Source organism: Electrophorus electricus, chromosome 25 (assembly GCF_041902795.1).
Source record: "Electrophorus electricus isolate QZ-2024a chromosome 25, ASM4190279v1, whole genome shotgun sequence".
Classification (NCBI taxonomy): Eukaryota; Metazoa; Chordata; class Actinopteri; order Gymnotiformes; family Gymnotidae; genus Electrophorus; species Electrophorus electricus.
Window position 1 is genome coordinate 8240896 of NC_137521.1, and position 15373 is coordinate 8256268.

At 38.9% G+C, this 15373-nt stretch overlaps 2 protein-coding genes across 2 annotated transcripts; both read left to right on the top strand.

The window, feature by feature from the left end:
• The first annotated feature begins 271 nt into the window (after nt 1-271).
• LOC113591013 (ubiquitin-conjugating enzyme E2 variant 1-like) lies at nt 272-8223 on the top strand. Its single transcript, XM_035522115.2, has 4 exons — nt 272-397; nt 2156-2304; nt 6984-7109; nt 7394-8223. The coding sequence occupies exons 1-4, from the start codon at nt 337-339 to the stop codon at nt 7538-7540; spliced, it is 483 nt and encodes a 160-aa protein (XP_035378008.2). The 5' UTR covers nt 272-336; the 3' UTR covers nt 7541-8223.
• Nucleotides 8224-8364: 141 nt separating this feature from the next.
• On the top strand, nt 8365-15095 carry slc52a3-1 (solute carrier family 52 member 3-1). The gene is made up of 4 exons (XM_027031360.3): nt 8365-9719; nt 11911-13072; nt 13367-13490; nt 13906-15095. Exons 2-4 carry the CDS (start codon nt 12057-12059, stop codon nt 14116-14118), a joined length of 1353 nt encoding a protein of 450 aa, XP_026887161.2. The 5' UTR covers nt 8365-9719; nt 11911-12056; the 3' UTR covers nt 14119-15095.
• Nucleotides 15096-15373: the final 278 nt, after the last annotated feature.

Below are 15373 nucleotides of genomic sequence, written 5' to 3' on the forward strand. Positions count from 1 at the left end.
GAATAGTTATAGGTTTTCCTTACTGCCACTGTACTTCAAAAACTGATTATCATTCCCTTCATAAAATAGATTAGGTGATTTTAAAATGGGCATTGCTTGAGTTTGTGCAGGTCATGTTGTCAGGACTGAATCTCATGATTCCTGCTGTAATTATAACCTCCTGCAGTACAAGAATATAGTATGCATGATGGTTTACAATAGTTCTGAGTCCAGTAAGAGTAACACAAACTATTTGAAATAGTCGTACATTTGTCAGCAATACGGCTTGAAACGGTCTTGGGTCGTGCCCGCGCATTTTGCGCTGTTTGACGGGTTTTGCGTGATTTGAGCCCAGGCATGGTACGTGCGCGCACCCATTCACTATTTACTTATAAGATGGCGGTCGCCGCCGGATCAGGTAAATCATTTCCCTAATTTTACAGTTCTGTTTTTAAGCATTTCACAAGTTTGTTAAAGAATAACTGATCCGAACTTGGAGAGTATAACAACGAATCAAGTTAAGCCATGTTTTGTTTATATTAGTCCTGGTGTAAGTTACAGGCAGTTAACCAGCAGATCACTTTGCTAGTATTAGCAAGCAAGCCTACCGGCTAACAGCATATGAATTAGCTAACAATAAGCGGTACTGTTTCTCGTTTTTAAGATGACATCCCATACAGACTGATTTTTACTGATTGCGTACTGACTTTAGCTCGGTAGCTAGCCGGCTAGCTAACTGTTTGATGAATAGCTACTTGAGTTAGCTTCATGGATATGTAATTTTAAGCTTAATTAAGACAAGCTGCTGTGGTGGATGTGTTTGGCTGCCAGCTGCTTTGTCACCCTCTGCATTGTCGATAGACTAAAGCAAGTCTTACCCTGCTGTTCTCGGAGAATGATGTTTGGAGTTGCATTTGATGTTTTCGTGATTGCAATTTGCTCTAGTGTGATAATCAGGGCTTGTAGAAATAACTACCATGTGTGTTTTAATTAATGTTAATTAGTGATAGACGGTAAGCATCGTTCATTGCATGTAAATATAACAAGACACCATCTCGTATAAGTGTTACGGAGCTGCAGAATTCTAGCCTAGCGATATAATTTTCAGAATTGGTATAACCTACAAAAATGCATTGTAGCCCATCCTATTTAAAAAACCAATAGCGTGTCCGATGTATCACTGATTGAAGGAAGTTTTTAGTTATATTTACACAGTGCGAATGCACTTGATATCTAAAAATCAAAGCTGAAGCCCATAGCTTCTGCGATGTTAATGTTTGATTATACCTTTTGAGTAGGAGAGAATAAAGGCCTCCAGTACCTACTCCAAAACATTTGTCATTATAGTTTCTAATTATTTTCAAAGTGGCTTTTTTCTTTTTTACAAGCCACTGATTTATGTTACTCAACATTTTACTTTCATGGAGGGACAAAATTTTTAATGTCACTGACTCATCCTACTTATTACTTATATTGGCATTGGATTTAAAATCTAAAAAAATGGGCATAGGCAAGCTCTAACTGTTTGTCCTATAGAAATCTATGTTGTAACTGTTAATGCCTGCATAAGCTTGGGCTAAATGACCTTGGACCAAAGAATGACAACTAAATGCACCTCATGCATTGTTTGGGCCTGAATGTGGTGGGGAAGAATTAGAATGGAAACATAAGTAGCTGGTTGTGCCAGAACTGCAAATGTGTGTGTGTGTGTGTGAGAGAGAGACAAATGAGTTAATGCAAATGGAATATGAACATTCCAGTGCCACTTGTGCATGCTTACTGTGGGGACAAAGAGATGAATGAGCCAATTTTTAATCCTTCCTAGGGCCAATTTTTAAACCTTCACAGTTTCCTTTTAAAGAAATGGTGAAAGCCCCACGGGGAATGATTACAGATACAGCAACTGAGGACTAAGGTGAAAAAAAACCCAGCCAGCCTGCATCAGCTAAAACGTCTAGTTTTTAATGTACAGTCTGGCTCGTTAGGGCCTTAGTGAGGTAGCTGAAATTCACACATTATCCATGCTCTTTGTTTCTGTGTTCTGAGCCGATCATACGGTGTTTTCACTAATTCCTGATCAGTGCTGTATGTGAATACTTTAAGATTTTTTTAGTTTGTTGTGTGATCCAGTGTTTCAGAGTATTGTGTGTGTGTGTGTGTGTGTGCTCATGCTCAGGCGTGAAGGTGCCGCGGAACTTCCGTCTGCTGGAGGAGCTGGAGGAGGGCCAGAAGGGAGTGGGGGATGGGACAGTCAGCTGGGGCCTCGAGGATGATGATGACATGACGCTCACGCGCTGGCGAGGCATGATCATCGGTCCACCACGGGTAAAAAAAACAAACAAAAAAAACAAACACAACACATGGACAAAAGTTTGTTTTAGTTAACACATGTATACACGTAACCCTCAGGTGCTGGAAAAGTATCATTGTCAGCCTAACGGGAGTACATACACCACACACACACACACACACACACACACACACACACACACACACACACACACACACCCCTGTATGTAGTAAGAAACATAAATATAAGTAACTTCAGTAATAAAAATAAATATTTTTGGCTTTTCAATGTTCCATGTTCTGAAAATTCACATAAACAAGCACAGACACACACACACACACTGGAGAAGCTACGACATGCATATACACATGCATACGCAATCCCTGCAGTAAACACGCAGACACCGAAGAGAGCCATGATTGTATAATCTGAAGTAGGCTGACACACACCCACGCTGTAGAAACATGATCATCTTGCTCAGTGGCCCAATGTTGTTAATGCTGTGTACACACACACACACACGCAAAACTTTGACATTATTTGTCAATATAGCCACTTGCATGTCAGCTTCATACTGATCTGTTCAGAAAACTAGCAATTGACCTTTTGAGCACAGTGACCCTTAGCCTACTTCTGCTAACACTGAGCTACCCTTAGTTCTGGAAAACTAGCCCTGACATGCTAAGAGCAGAGCCTGTTAAGTGTAATCTGTATTCCACTTCGGGTGATTTTAGACGCTTCGTCACCCAAACCAACTACTGTGCTTATAGAGAACTTAATCAGTGGCATGAGGACTTTCTTCAGTTGCTTAATTTCTTAACCCTTGCCCTACACAAGTGCACATATCAGGCCAAGTACCTATAGTCAGTCATGGGATAACTGCTTTAGCAGGCTAGTGGGACTTCACATCAAGCTTGTAACTTTTTTTATAGATAATTTCAGCCAGCAATGAAATCGACAAGAGGAGAACTCCTTGGTTACCACTCAGTAATCATCCACCCACTGAAAAATAAGATGGATAAAACGAACGTGCTTTTGGCCAGGGTTAGCACCCAGTGCACTCTGTGATCTCAGGGTCACACTCTGCTCATGCACACAGTGAGCTCTGATCAGAAATCATCAATTTGGCCAGCTCAGTGAAATTGCTGAATGTTTTTTTCTAATGGAGATGTGAAACAGTATTCTTGCACTCAAGGAAACTGCTCCTCCTAATTTTTTTCAATGTTTCTGGAATTAATAAGAGGGTCAGTGGGGTTGTATGTCTTTATCACAGCAATACTGCAAAGAGATTTCTCAGAATTTTCATCATGTGAACATGTTGCATTGTGTTTCAAGATATTACATTTGTTCTAATGCTGGTTGTCACCCACTCAGACATAGTAAAAGATTTCTTGATGGATTTAGGAAGCTGCTCTATAGGGTCTATAGGGTCATATTTTTGAGTGTCTTAATTACTGGACATTTTAAAATTTACATTGACTTGCCCACAGTGCTCTTTAGACTATACTAAACTCTTGTGCCCCTGGGCACAATCAGGGCTATATGCAACATCTAACATAAACGAGACATAATAGTCTCACAGATTATAGATGTTGCAAGATCGGACCACTACTGAAATATCCATTTGTAGCAAAACGAGCAATAATGAAAGTTTTGAGTCACACTCTTACTGCTCACTCTGTAGAGACTTTCAATGCTCTTATGTTCCCTTCCTCTTCTCACATCATCCCTGTTTTCATTTAGTTGAGAACTTTAGCCCTAGACTTACCGAACGTGTATCGATAGTTTCAGCCCACAGAAAACCAAGACTGTTTCAGGCAACATCAAAGCCCCCTGGAGATATGTCCCCACATATTGAAATTTAAAAGCGACGACCGCATAAAAGCAGCTGCACTGGCAACTGACAAAACTAGCCATTTGCTTTGGCATCTGTAAGAAATAACTGAAAGAACTCCATACAGTGATGAAGTTTTGCAGGGTGTGTTTTACCTGTCTGACATTGACAGTCAGAAAGATTCTTTTTTGTCTTTAAGGATAGGTTGACTAATCCCACTCTTGGGATTTTTACTGAATTCTTCTCTGTCGGTAAAAGCAATGAGTTCACTTGCATTCTTTAGTGACAAAATCAGTACTTTAAGAGGAAACATTTCAAGTTACCACCTTCATGGTTTTATAAGTTACTATGCAGATATTAAAAAAAATACCACATCCAGTTTTTCAGCTGTCAGTCTAAAAACACTTTCTCAAGCCATTTCACTCCTGAAGTCCTCAAGATGACCTCTTAACCCATAACCTCAGTAATTTTTAAGTTAAGTTTTTTGCACATTATTGTCTGATGTCCTGAATATTCTCAGTCTGTAATTGAATTTATCCACATAGCTTTGAATGAATATCGACATGTTTAGTTACTATAAACCAGTCTCAAGCATTCATTTTTTTGGGCAGAATTATTGAAGGTAGTTTCCAGTTTAGCTCTTAAAGTGGTTGTCTCAGCTCAGCTTATGAATTTTTCCAATTTGGTTTACAAGCCTTGCATTGCAATAGAGACCTCACTTCTTTAGACTTTACATGGTTTGATATTGACAATGACATCTTTGATGCATTTTATATAGTTGACCATGAGGATTTATTTGATAACTGGGTTGGCCTCTCTGACACAGTGTTAAGACTGTTTCAAACCTTAAATAGTCATGAATCGTTGTTTTGAACTGAGCACATCTAAGTGCTACACAGTACCCTGTGGTGTCTTACACGGGTCAGTGTTTTGCTCTTTGCTTATCCTGACTGATATAATCAGTAGATATTATTTGTTTCCAACTTTATGCCAATAACAATCGGCTATATCTGGCCTTAGCACCAGATAACTATATGTGTATAGGCTCCTCACTGGAGTGCATAGGTGACATCAACCTCAACCAATGGATGTTGCCAAACTTTGTGCAACTTAATAATAAGACAGGTTCTATTTATTGTAAAAGACACTCAGGGGAGAGCAATGTTTGTTTATATAGACATTTCTATCTGTGAAGATCAAAAGTACATTGTTTTTGTCCATGACCTCAGTTTTAAAAACCATCTAATAAGGTGTAATAACCCATCACCTCTGTAATATCTTTAAGGTCTAGGTCATTTTCTCCATTACCAACGCTGAGAAAGTCATACATGCCTTTGATGCATCTAGGATAGCTTATTGCAGTGCTTACCCAAGAAGTCCATTAATAATCTGCAACAGTTGAGGACAGTTTAGTTTATGATGTAGAAACCTAGAAACATCATTCATTCTAGAATGAGGGGTTATATTGCACCTCATATTGCACCTCATGGCCAGCCTATTTTTCAGAGTTGATTTTCAGATCATTTTATTAGTTGGTTTGTCCCCTTCTGCCCATGCTATGTTACATATGCTTCTGCTTGGCCAGCTTTTAGCTGGCATATGCTAGTTGTTCCAGTAACCTGTCTGAAGGCTCTGCCTTAAATTAGTAGAGTCTCGGAGCCTAGGACGCAGCTGTAATAGGCTACATTTCTTGGCTGTTATTTCTATCAAACTTGTCCCATTGTGTAGGATCCTTTTATTGTGTCAGATTGCAGCTGAGAAATGCATCCTTTGTTTATGATAATTTGAAGGACTCTCCTGTTTTACCCATCCAGACCTCCTAATCATCCACACTGGAAAAATGGCATAAAGAAGCGAGAGATGGTGTGGCATATATAGTTACATCTACAGTAACATGAGAATACATTGAATAAAATTGAGAATACAATGTCATACAATATCAGTGTTTACATTGACATTATTGGAACATTTAATTTGCGAGCATAAAATGCAGGTTATCTAATCAGATAGCCAAGGTTGCATATAAAAAGCCAAAATGACACTCTCCACTGATTAGCCTATCTTTAAAGACGTTCCATACGGAACCTTTTTTTCCAGCTCCAACAAAAATAAAATAAAACAAACCAGAACACCAAACTCTGCCTCATCTCTTTCTCCAAGTTTAATTTCCTGAGGGGATTTAAATGTCATATTGCTTACATCAGTAAGCTGTGAATTGTTGCTACAGCCTATTAAGGCCATCTCAAATATGCATGAACCAGCCTTCAAGCAGGTCCTTTTGTGTTCCACCACTAGCAGGGCCCCATTCTACCTCGGCTATGTCCTAGGCTTCAGGACGCATCTATTGGGTGCACACGCTCGGGAATTGTAAATCTGAGCCCTAGCATTATTTCACAAAATGCACTTAATCATTGAATTTAATTAGGACTTCTGTAACTTGTAGTTTACTGCGGAGCCTTTTTATTTTTTATGGTCTTTATTCACTTTATTCTCTTACTCTCTTCTATTTTATGGCAGTCAGATGTATACTACAAGTTCAGCAGGGTTACAATTACAGGTTGTTTTGTTTTTTTGGTTACGTGAGGGCTGACAATTTGGCTTTGACGAAGGCAGCATGTGTAAAGGGAACTCATTTTGAAGTCTTAAAACAGGTTTTTAGCTTCTAGCTTCTGTCAGTCAAAACTGATGTTCACAAGTTCAGTCTGTTGACTTAAAAAGCCGATCAGTCAAAAAAAAAAAAAGTTTTAAAAAATGAAGCTTTGATATATTTCACCCTTAGCTATAATTGGCTGACTGAGTTTACACCCTAATTTTTTTACTTGTATATTTGCTCTGTTTGGTGTCCCTCCTTCAAATCTTTCTTTCTTTTCTGATTGGTAGACCATCTATGAGAATAGGATGTACAGCCTGCGAGTGGAATGTGGTCCCAGATATCCAGAGACTCCTCCATTTGTGCGATTTGTGACAAAGATAAACTTGAATGGAGTACACAACTCCAGTGGTGTGGTGAGTTTACATTTTTAGTTTTTTGTTAAAGCTTATCCTTACTTACCAAAGGCCTTTGGTGATTTGCAGTACTAATAAAACTGGCAAACTCATGAGTGGTTTCAGATTCAGACTTGAAATGCCTTCCTTTTAATCTAGGTTCTAGAGAGACAAAGAGGAAATGTATATGAATAATATGTTCTAACACTGCTGTGATGTGCTATAAAAGAGGAGTGTAAATGTGTGAAGTGTGTTTTGACTGAAATTGCCTGTGTGTGTGTGTGTGTGTGTGTGTGTGTATTCAGGTGGACACGAGGGCGGTGTCTGCTCTGGCTAAGTGGCAGAACTCCTACAGCATTCGAGTGGTGCTGCAGGAGCTTAGAAGACTCATGATGTGCAAAGAGAACATGAAGTTACCGCAGCCACCTGAGGGACAGATATACACCAACTGAGACTGTACTACAGCACACACACACACACACACACACACACACACACACACACACACACACACACACACACGCACATAGATCCTCTGCCTGTTCATCTTTCTTTCTTCCCCCTCTTCTTGTTTGTATTCATCCTTTTATTCCTCTCTCTCTGCATCTGTTAGTTGTCTCATTTGTCCTTGAATTTTCTTGCTGTGTCTCTCTCGTTCCCTCTCCCGCACACACGCACGCACACAGACGTACACACACAGACGCACACGCACGCACACAGACGTACACACACAGACGCACACGCGCGCACACACACGTACACACACAGACGCACACGCGCGCACACAGACGTACACACACAGACGCACACGCGCGCACACAGACGCGTGCGCACACACGCACACACAGACACACGCACACACAGACACACGCACACACAGACACACGCACACACAGACACACGCCATCTGGAATGAACTCATGCCTCAACTCCTCAAGCCACACTGTGGCCCTTCTCTATTCTCATTTTTTTGAGCTCTGGTTGGACCACAGAAGATCAGTGATTGGTTGTTTATTTGGTTCATCTTAGAACAGATCATTTTAATATTGTTCATCTTACTAATCTTTTTTTTTTGTATTATTGTTTGTTTATAAATTCATATTGTACTATAACATAAATAATATTATTGCGTGTGCCCTGTGGTTGAGTATTTTGTCATTCCCATGTCAATTTTTTTCATGCTCTGCTTTAAGCGTAAGGTCTTTGTAATGTTTGATAGTGAAGTTTTCATATTTACATTTAAAATGACTGTTTAAAATAGGCAAATACATATTCTGGCAGAAACATTAAGGCCAAGATGGTACCATCGGCTATTATAGTTTGCGTTCATGTGATTTGCTAGTGTCTACATGATTTAGACAAAAGGAATTCAATAAACAATTTTTAAAATCAGTTCTTCAGGTAAGCCCAAATAACCATTTTCTCAGATTTAGAAAATTATTCAGTCTATATATAGTAATGCTGACTGAAAACCAGTAAACACCATTTTTGCAGGCCTATCCACACTGACACCTAAAATAATTGATTGTCAATTTGATGTGTAACCCAGTATGATGCACTAGGAGGTTACAAGCCTTACTAGGACAATAGTGTAAAACAATTTACTTGTACACACACACACACACACATACTTTATACAGTACATAAGGTTACCAAAGAAACAATGTTTTAGACGTGTGTATATGATAAAAGCACTTAGAACAGTAGATCAAAGGTACATTTCCAGGACTTCACTAAATTATAATTATAAACTATAACTAGTGAGTTTATTAATAGACAATTGGGTTCAGTCAAATGTACAAACAAAAACCCAAACAATTCTGACTGTAAAGCAAGGTCAAAGGTCAGGTTTGGTGTATGTAGAGCTGGCTTTACATCAGAACTATGTCCAACAGGAGGCAGCTCTGGTGCCTATAAGCACTGACATAAGTTGACTTATTTTAATATTCTTTTTTGCTAACTCTAATGTTCCTGTTACACCCTGCATCCACAATGATGTACTGTTAGTTTTAAACTCCATACCATTTAAATGTAAGCATCTCAGTTATGTTTTTACATTTTCAGGAATTTGCTGACTTTGGTTATAACATTATACTTTGCAAGAGGTTTTGGCATGCACTTCTTGCCTGTAGCGACATTGGAGTTGGTTTTCTTAGAGTGGGGCCACTGAAAGGTTCATATTGCTTCTGTGCTAATGACAACTAACCCTAAGATGTTGCTTATTCCACAAAATAAGGGAATGTGCTCAAGCTGTACTGAAAATACAATAACTTCACTGTTCTTATGGCATAAGTAGGACAGAAACCTTTCCTAGCTTGAGTGGCAGTAAGTGTAGCCCTAAGTAATAAAATAATCAAAGAGTAAATGTTACACTAGTAATGAGCAGTAATGAGTTGCAGCCTCTCCTCTCCTGCAGTTTCATGATGTCCTAAGTTGTGACGGCAGCCTGGGGGACCAAACCTTTCTTCGCCCTTACGCTGATTAAAATGCGACAGTGCCACGTGCTTGTGTGATCTCAGTCTGGATGCTGCTTAATCTGGTGTTGTACTGTGACCTCTCTTCAGCTGTCTGCGGCATGTGCCCAATGAAAGGAACGGTGAAAGTGGGTGATTCCTTAGACTGTCTCAAAGCGTGAGTAGTAGAATTGCATGCTGTTCGTGATGACATGAAAACGTTGACACTTTATTGCAAAACATTGTGCTTTATTGACCTTCCATTAGACTTATATAGTAAAATATCTAAATTGTTATGCCATGCATGACTGTTTGAACAAGAAGTGTGGGGTTCAAATTCCAGTATGTACAAAGGTCAGATATTCCTATATACAACAGATTCTTATTTAAGTCAAAGCACTGCTTACACATGAGAATGGAATTCAGTCTGGCATTTCATTCTCTTTGCTATTTCTTTAGCCACACCCAAATGCTCTTGGTACTTAAAATATTAAAATCCCATTTTCACACTATATTTTCACAAATATTTAAAGTATATTTTTTGTAGTGTATACTTTTGTATACTTTATATTTGAGCTTCAGTGTGATATTTGATACTGACACTCAGTGCAATGTTACTGGCCGCAACATCATCATCAGGACTGACCTATAAGCTTAACTGTTACAGTCAGGATGGCTTGCCTATAGTATACCTGTTTCCTCTTAGCTAGTCTAGCTCTGAATTTGATTAGTAACAAGCAGCTAATCAGTCAGCTTAGAGGTCAGCTGGTGATGATGAAGATGACCCTATGTTGCTGGTTAGTTGATAAATATTTGGTGACATACTTTATCAACATATTGGACCCAAAAAACACACAGATACCCAATTAAGCATTTTAAAGGCTAAAAACATGAATATATAAATAAATCAAACTATAAACAACTATTTTGTTGAATATAGTTTCTACTTGGTCTATCAACAACGAACAAAAACTAGAATGGTGTTTCAAGTCAGCACTTTATATGCAATTTGACAGCAATGTTCAACTTAATTATGAATTTATGCTGTGCCGTCTTGACCAGTCATATTATTTGATCACGCCGGCATGATCAGTGAATCCAGAGGGCTACAAAAGAAGTTGTTAAAAAGAAAAAGATAAGATTAGACTACGAAATGAAAAATACCATAGGAAAGTCTTATATATGATGTCAAACCTGATTAAATCTATAATTAAAAAGTTGTAGTTATCTGTCTCATCATTTGGCAAACTTTATTATACAAAGAGAAAATATAATCTCATAAATAAAAAGGGTTGGACTGAACACTGCAGAACAGCAAGAGCACATAGAGAATGTGTCTTTCTATCACATACAAAATGATAGAGGTTATAAATAGAAGTCTTCAGAAAATATCCAACTTGTACACACCTTTAAAAAAATTTGCACACCTGTAATAAATTATTCACTTTTCCTTAATACACCAACTTTATGCAGTCTCTGTAAGGCTGCCATTGTATAGTGTGAGCTGGATGAATCAGTAAGGCAGGAAAGGCATTTGTAACACATTTAACTTCAATACAATGGATAAACACTGCAGTATCTCCTGCCTGTGACCTTTCACCTAGTTTTGTACCAGTAACACATGGGTTTTCACACCAATCTAACTTAGTAGTGTGTTGTGAAACATGCTGAAGCAAAGTGTTTTAAATGAGATTAATCATGAGTGTACAGCAGGAGTCAGCAGGAAACTTGTCAAGACAGTACATGGTCTTGACAAAAGCAGGTAACACCAACAATGCTACTTTTTTACTTTATCATGCTGTATTGAAAACTGCAATTTTTCTGAATTAAATCAAAATTAACTCTATAAATCCTAAAGGCAACAATTAAATTAAATTGAAAGAAAACAATTACATTACAAGGAGATTTGTTTATCAGACTATGAATTAAATGGCACATTTTTATTGTAATTTGTCATGGTGCATGATTATTATATAGTTTATGTGTTTTGTCAGTTTCTTAATTTTCTGTGTGTACTGATATAATGATCCACAGTTGATGTAATATCCTAAATATACAGTATATCCATATTCACACGCTTCTATTTCCTTTTTCATAAACTGGAAAACAAATACTTTGTCCTGCAATATGACACTAATTTAACTATAAGTATTTATAGTCTAAAGCAATCTAAAGCAATTATAGACTTTTGACTATAAGCACACACCTTTGAGTGCTTTCAGTGAACAGCTTATGCATCTCATTCTCTGGGTCAGCAGGGACCCTTCGTCCCTTTTTCAGTTGTTTCTATTCTTTTAATACAAAGAACTGTTAATATTTATTTCTTTGCTTTTTTTCTTTTTCTGTGGATGCTGGTCTGCTATCCCCAGGAAGGAAAAAAACGTGATCGCAGAGACATATACCCACCGAAGAAGAAAACAAAAGCAAAACGACACAAAAAAAGGCATCTGGATTTCCAAACTGTGAAATTTCCCTCAAATCTCTCTGCTGTCAGACTAGGATTCTGTATCCTATAATGACACTGTACATTCACATGTTGGCCTGCGCCTTTGGCCTGGGTTCCTGGGTGGCCATTAATGGGATGTGGGTGGAGCTACCACTGATCGTTAACATTCTGCCAGAGGGATGGGTCTTACCTTCCTACCTCACAGTTATCATCCAGCTGGCCAATCTTGGCCCTCTTTTAGTTACCCTTGTGCACAAGCTGTGTCCAGGACGATTGCGGGAGAATCTGGTGATCTATTTGGTGCTGATACTCGGTGCTGTAGCATGCGTCCTCCTGACAGTATTCTGGAGGAAGACTACAGTCATTTTGGGTGAATTGAGGAGCACAGCATTCTTCATCCTCATGTTCTTCCTCGCCTTGGTGGACTGCACTTCCTCTGTCACTTTCCTACCATTCATGATGCAGCTCCCAGCCAAATACATCACCACATATTTCATTGGCGAAGGACTGAGTGGCTTTGTGCCTGGGCTCATAGCTTTGGCGCAGGGCGTTGGGATGTCCAAGTGTGTCAACATTTCCCAAACAGTGGATAACCTCTCACACTCTGACAATGAAAGCTTTGCACTGGAGACTCAATACCTCCCTCCCAACTTCTCCACGGAGGTCTTCTTCTCCTTTTTGTCAGCCATGATGGTGGTAAGCCTTGGTGCTTTTGCCATGCTGGACTGGGTACCTCGGACCTTTGAGATCTCTACCGAGCATCTGGTACCTGAACCAGGTGCTGTCATATCGGTCTGTGGGGGTGTGGAAAATCCTGCAGCAAGCAATCTTACAACAAAGAGCCAAGAGGATGATGAGAGGAGCTGGTTAAGACCTCTGGTAGTGAAGCCATTCTATACCACCCGTGAGCTGACTTTTGTCTATTTCATGGTGGTGTGGGCAAACGGCGCCACCAATGGACTGCTGCCATCAGTGCAGACATTCTCCTGCATGCCCTATGGCAATCTGGCCTATCATTTGTCAGCTGCCCTGGCCTCAGTTGCTAATCCATTGGCCTGCATTATTGCTATGCTTGCTCCCAAACGGTATGATACCATGAAAATATAGTACAGAGCTTCCTTAGTGATGATTTTGAAGTGAATGTAATATAACTTTACTTTGTAAACTGTTCTTTTAGGTTGCCAGTAAATATTTGCTTCTACTGTATATGAGCTTTTGGCCATACCTTCTCTAACTCCACTTGCCAACTTCACTATTAGTTTTATTCTGATTCAATTTCCTTCAGCAAGCCTGATTACAATGTGACCAATTTAAACATTTGAGCCACACTGAATGAATGCTGTTAACTAATGTTCACTTGTGTGGGTTTTTGTTTTTAGTTCACTGGTGTTCCTGGGTGTCTTGTGCTTGCTGGGGACTGGCTTTGGTGGGTACAACATGGCCATGGCAGCCATGAGCCCCTGCCCGTTACTGCAAGATGCACCAGCAGGACAGGCTGCAATTGTAAGTTCACAATGCTTTTCATTTAACTTAATTAAGCAGGATTATCTCAGCAAAACCAATTCGTTTTGATTCTTTATGTTTGCTTTTTGAAAAGGAATGTAACAGGATTGCAGTCCAGCTAACATGAAACCATCCCTGAAACTTTCAATTTAGCTTCCGGGATACTTTAATAAACCCCATGTTTTTATTTGTGCCATTCAGTCCTTGTGATAATATGTCAGTGCGATCTGATTGTGATTGATCGGTTGTGTGTAATTACTTTTTATTTGCAGAATTTCCTGCATCTTTCATCGCTTCTAAGGCATTACCTCACAAAACAAACCAAACCAAAAAGCCCACGTCATGTCCTCATTTTTAACCTTGACAAAATCTTTAATTACAAAAGGAGCCAAACACATGCTCTGCTTACTTTTAGGTACTGTCCTGGGTTTTCTTCATGGGCTTGCTGTCCTATGTGAAGGTGATGGTTGGTGTCATTCTAAGGGACCAGAGCCACACTGCCCTCGTGTGGTGTGGAGCTGCAGCACAAACTGGCTCTATGGTGGGCTCCATCATTATGTTTCCTCTGGTCAATGTATATAATCTGTTTAAGTCAGGGGATATCTGCAGCAGGAAATGCCCCTTATGAGCTTTTTATGTAATTTTGGGAACAGTGCCACCTTGTGGTGTGGACACATGAAGCTTATAACTGAATTCCAGTGTATTATTACAGAAAAAAATGTTCTGCATAGTATATACTCCAGTTTTGGACTAACACAGTAACAATGGTCAAAGTGCAAGTTTTATATCTTAGCAAATGTAGATAAAACAGAATACAAGTAAAATAACCATTTAAATAACTCACAGATTCCACCTTTAAGATCTAGGCCAGATGGAATGCCTTTAATTGGTCATATATACAGTATTATGAAATGTTTCTTTTCACATATTCCAGCTTCTTTGCAAGCTGGAGTAAGTAATCATTCAGCACCCCTAGAGCCAAGAGCCCTTGCTCAAGGACCCAAAAGTAATTGTTTGATGGCTAGGATTCAAACCCACAACCTTCCAGACAATAGCCAAAGACCCATCAACCAGGCTACCACTGCCCCACTTGAATCAAAGCAAATTTGAATGGCTCTGTAATTATTGGATTATTTTAGTAATTTGATTGTTTCTTCTTGTTTATTTTACTCATTGTAGGTGATAAAGCTCTAATGTCACTCACAGGTCTTACTCACCAAATCAGTCTGATGTCAAATAACATTATCAATATACAGGTGAACAATTTCCACTAACCTGATCTGAGTGGCTGCAGAAATGAAATAAACATAATTGAAGTGCAGCCCAACTTTTGTTTTAAGTTTTATTTTAAAAAATAACACAGTTTACATCATACAGCATCATGATGCACTCGTATGAGGCCATATTTAGAGCAATGACTGAAATATACACAGATTAAAAGGTGTGAGTAGGTGTGTGTGCATGTATGTGTAAGTATGCCTGCATGTTTGCATATGTGTATGTGTATGTGTGTATGCAGCAAAGTGTAGTGATTATGAGCTATGAATGTGTGCATTGTCTTTTTATGACAGCTGGAAACACTAAATGGACATAGTTATCCACCTATCCATCTGTTCATTCATTCATTCATTCATTCATTCATTCATTCATTCATTCATTCATTCATTTTTTAATTTTACACTGATTTTTGGTGTGTTGTGTTTATAATATGTAATGACATTTCACATACATTTCTATAATCAGTCAGCCCTGTTCTGTTACTGATGTTAGATATCAGTTTAGGACAGCAACCCTTAATACTTTCAAAGCAATCTTTATCTGAATCAACTGTAAAGCTAAACCTGACATGTTTATGTTATTATGTATGTGACAGTGGGGATTAA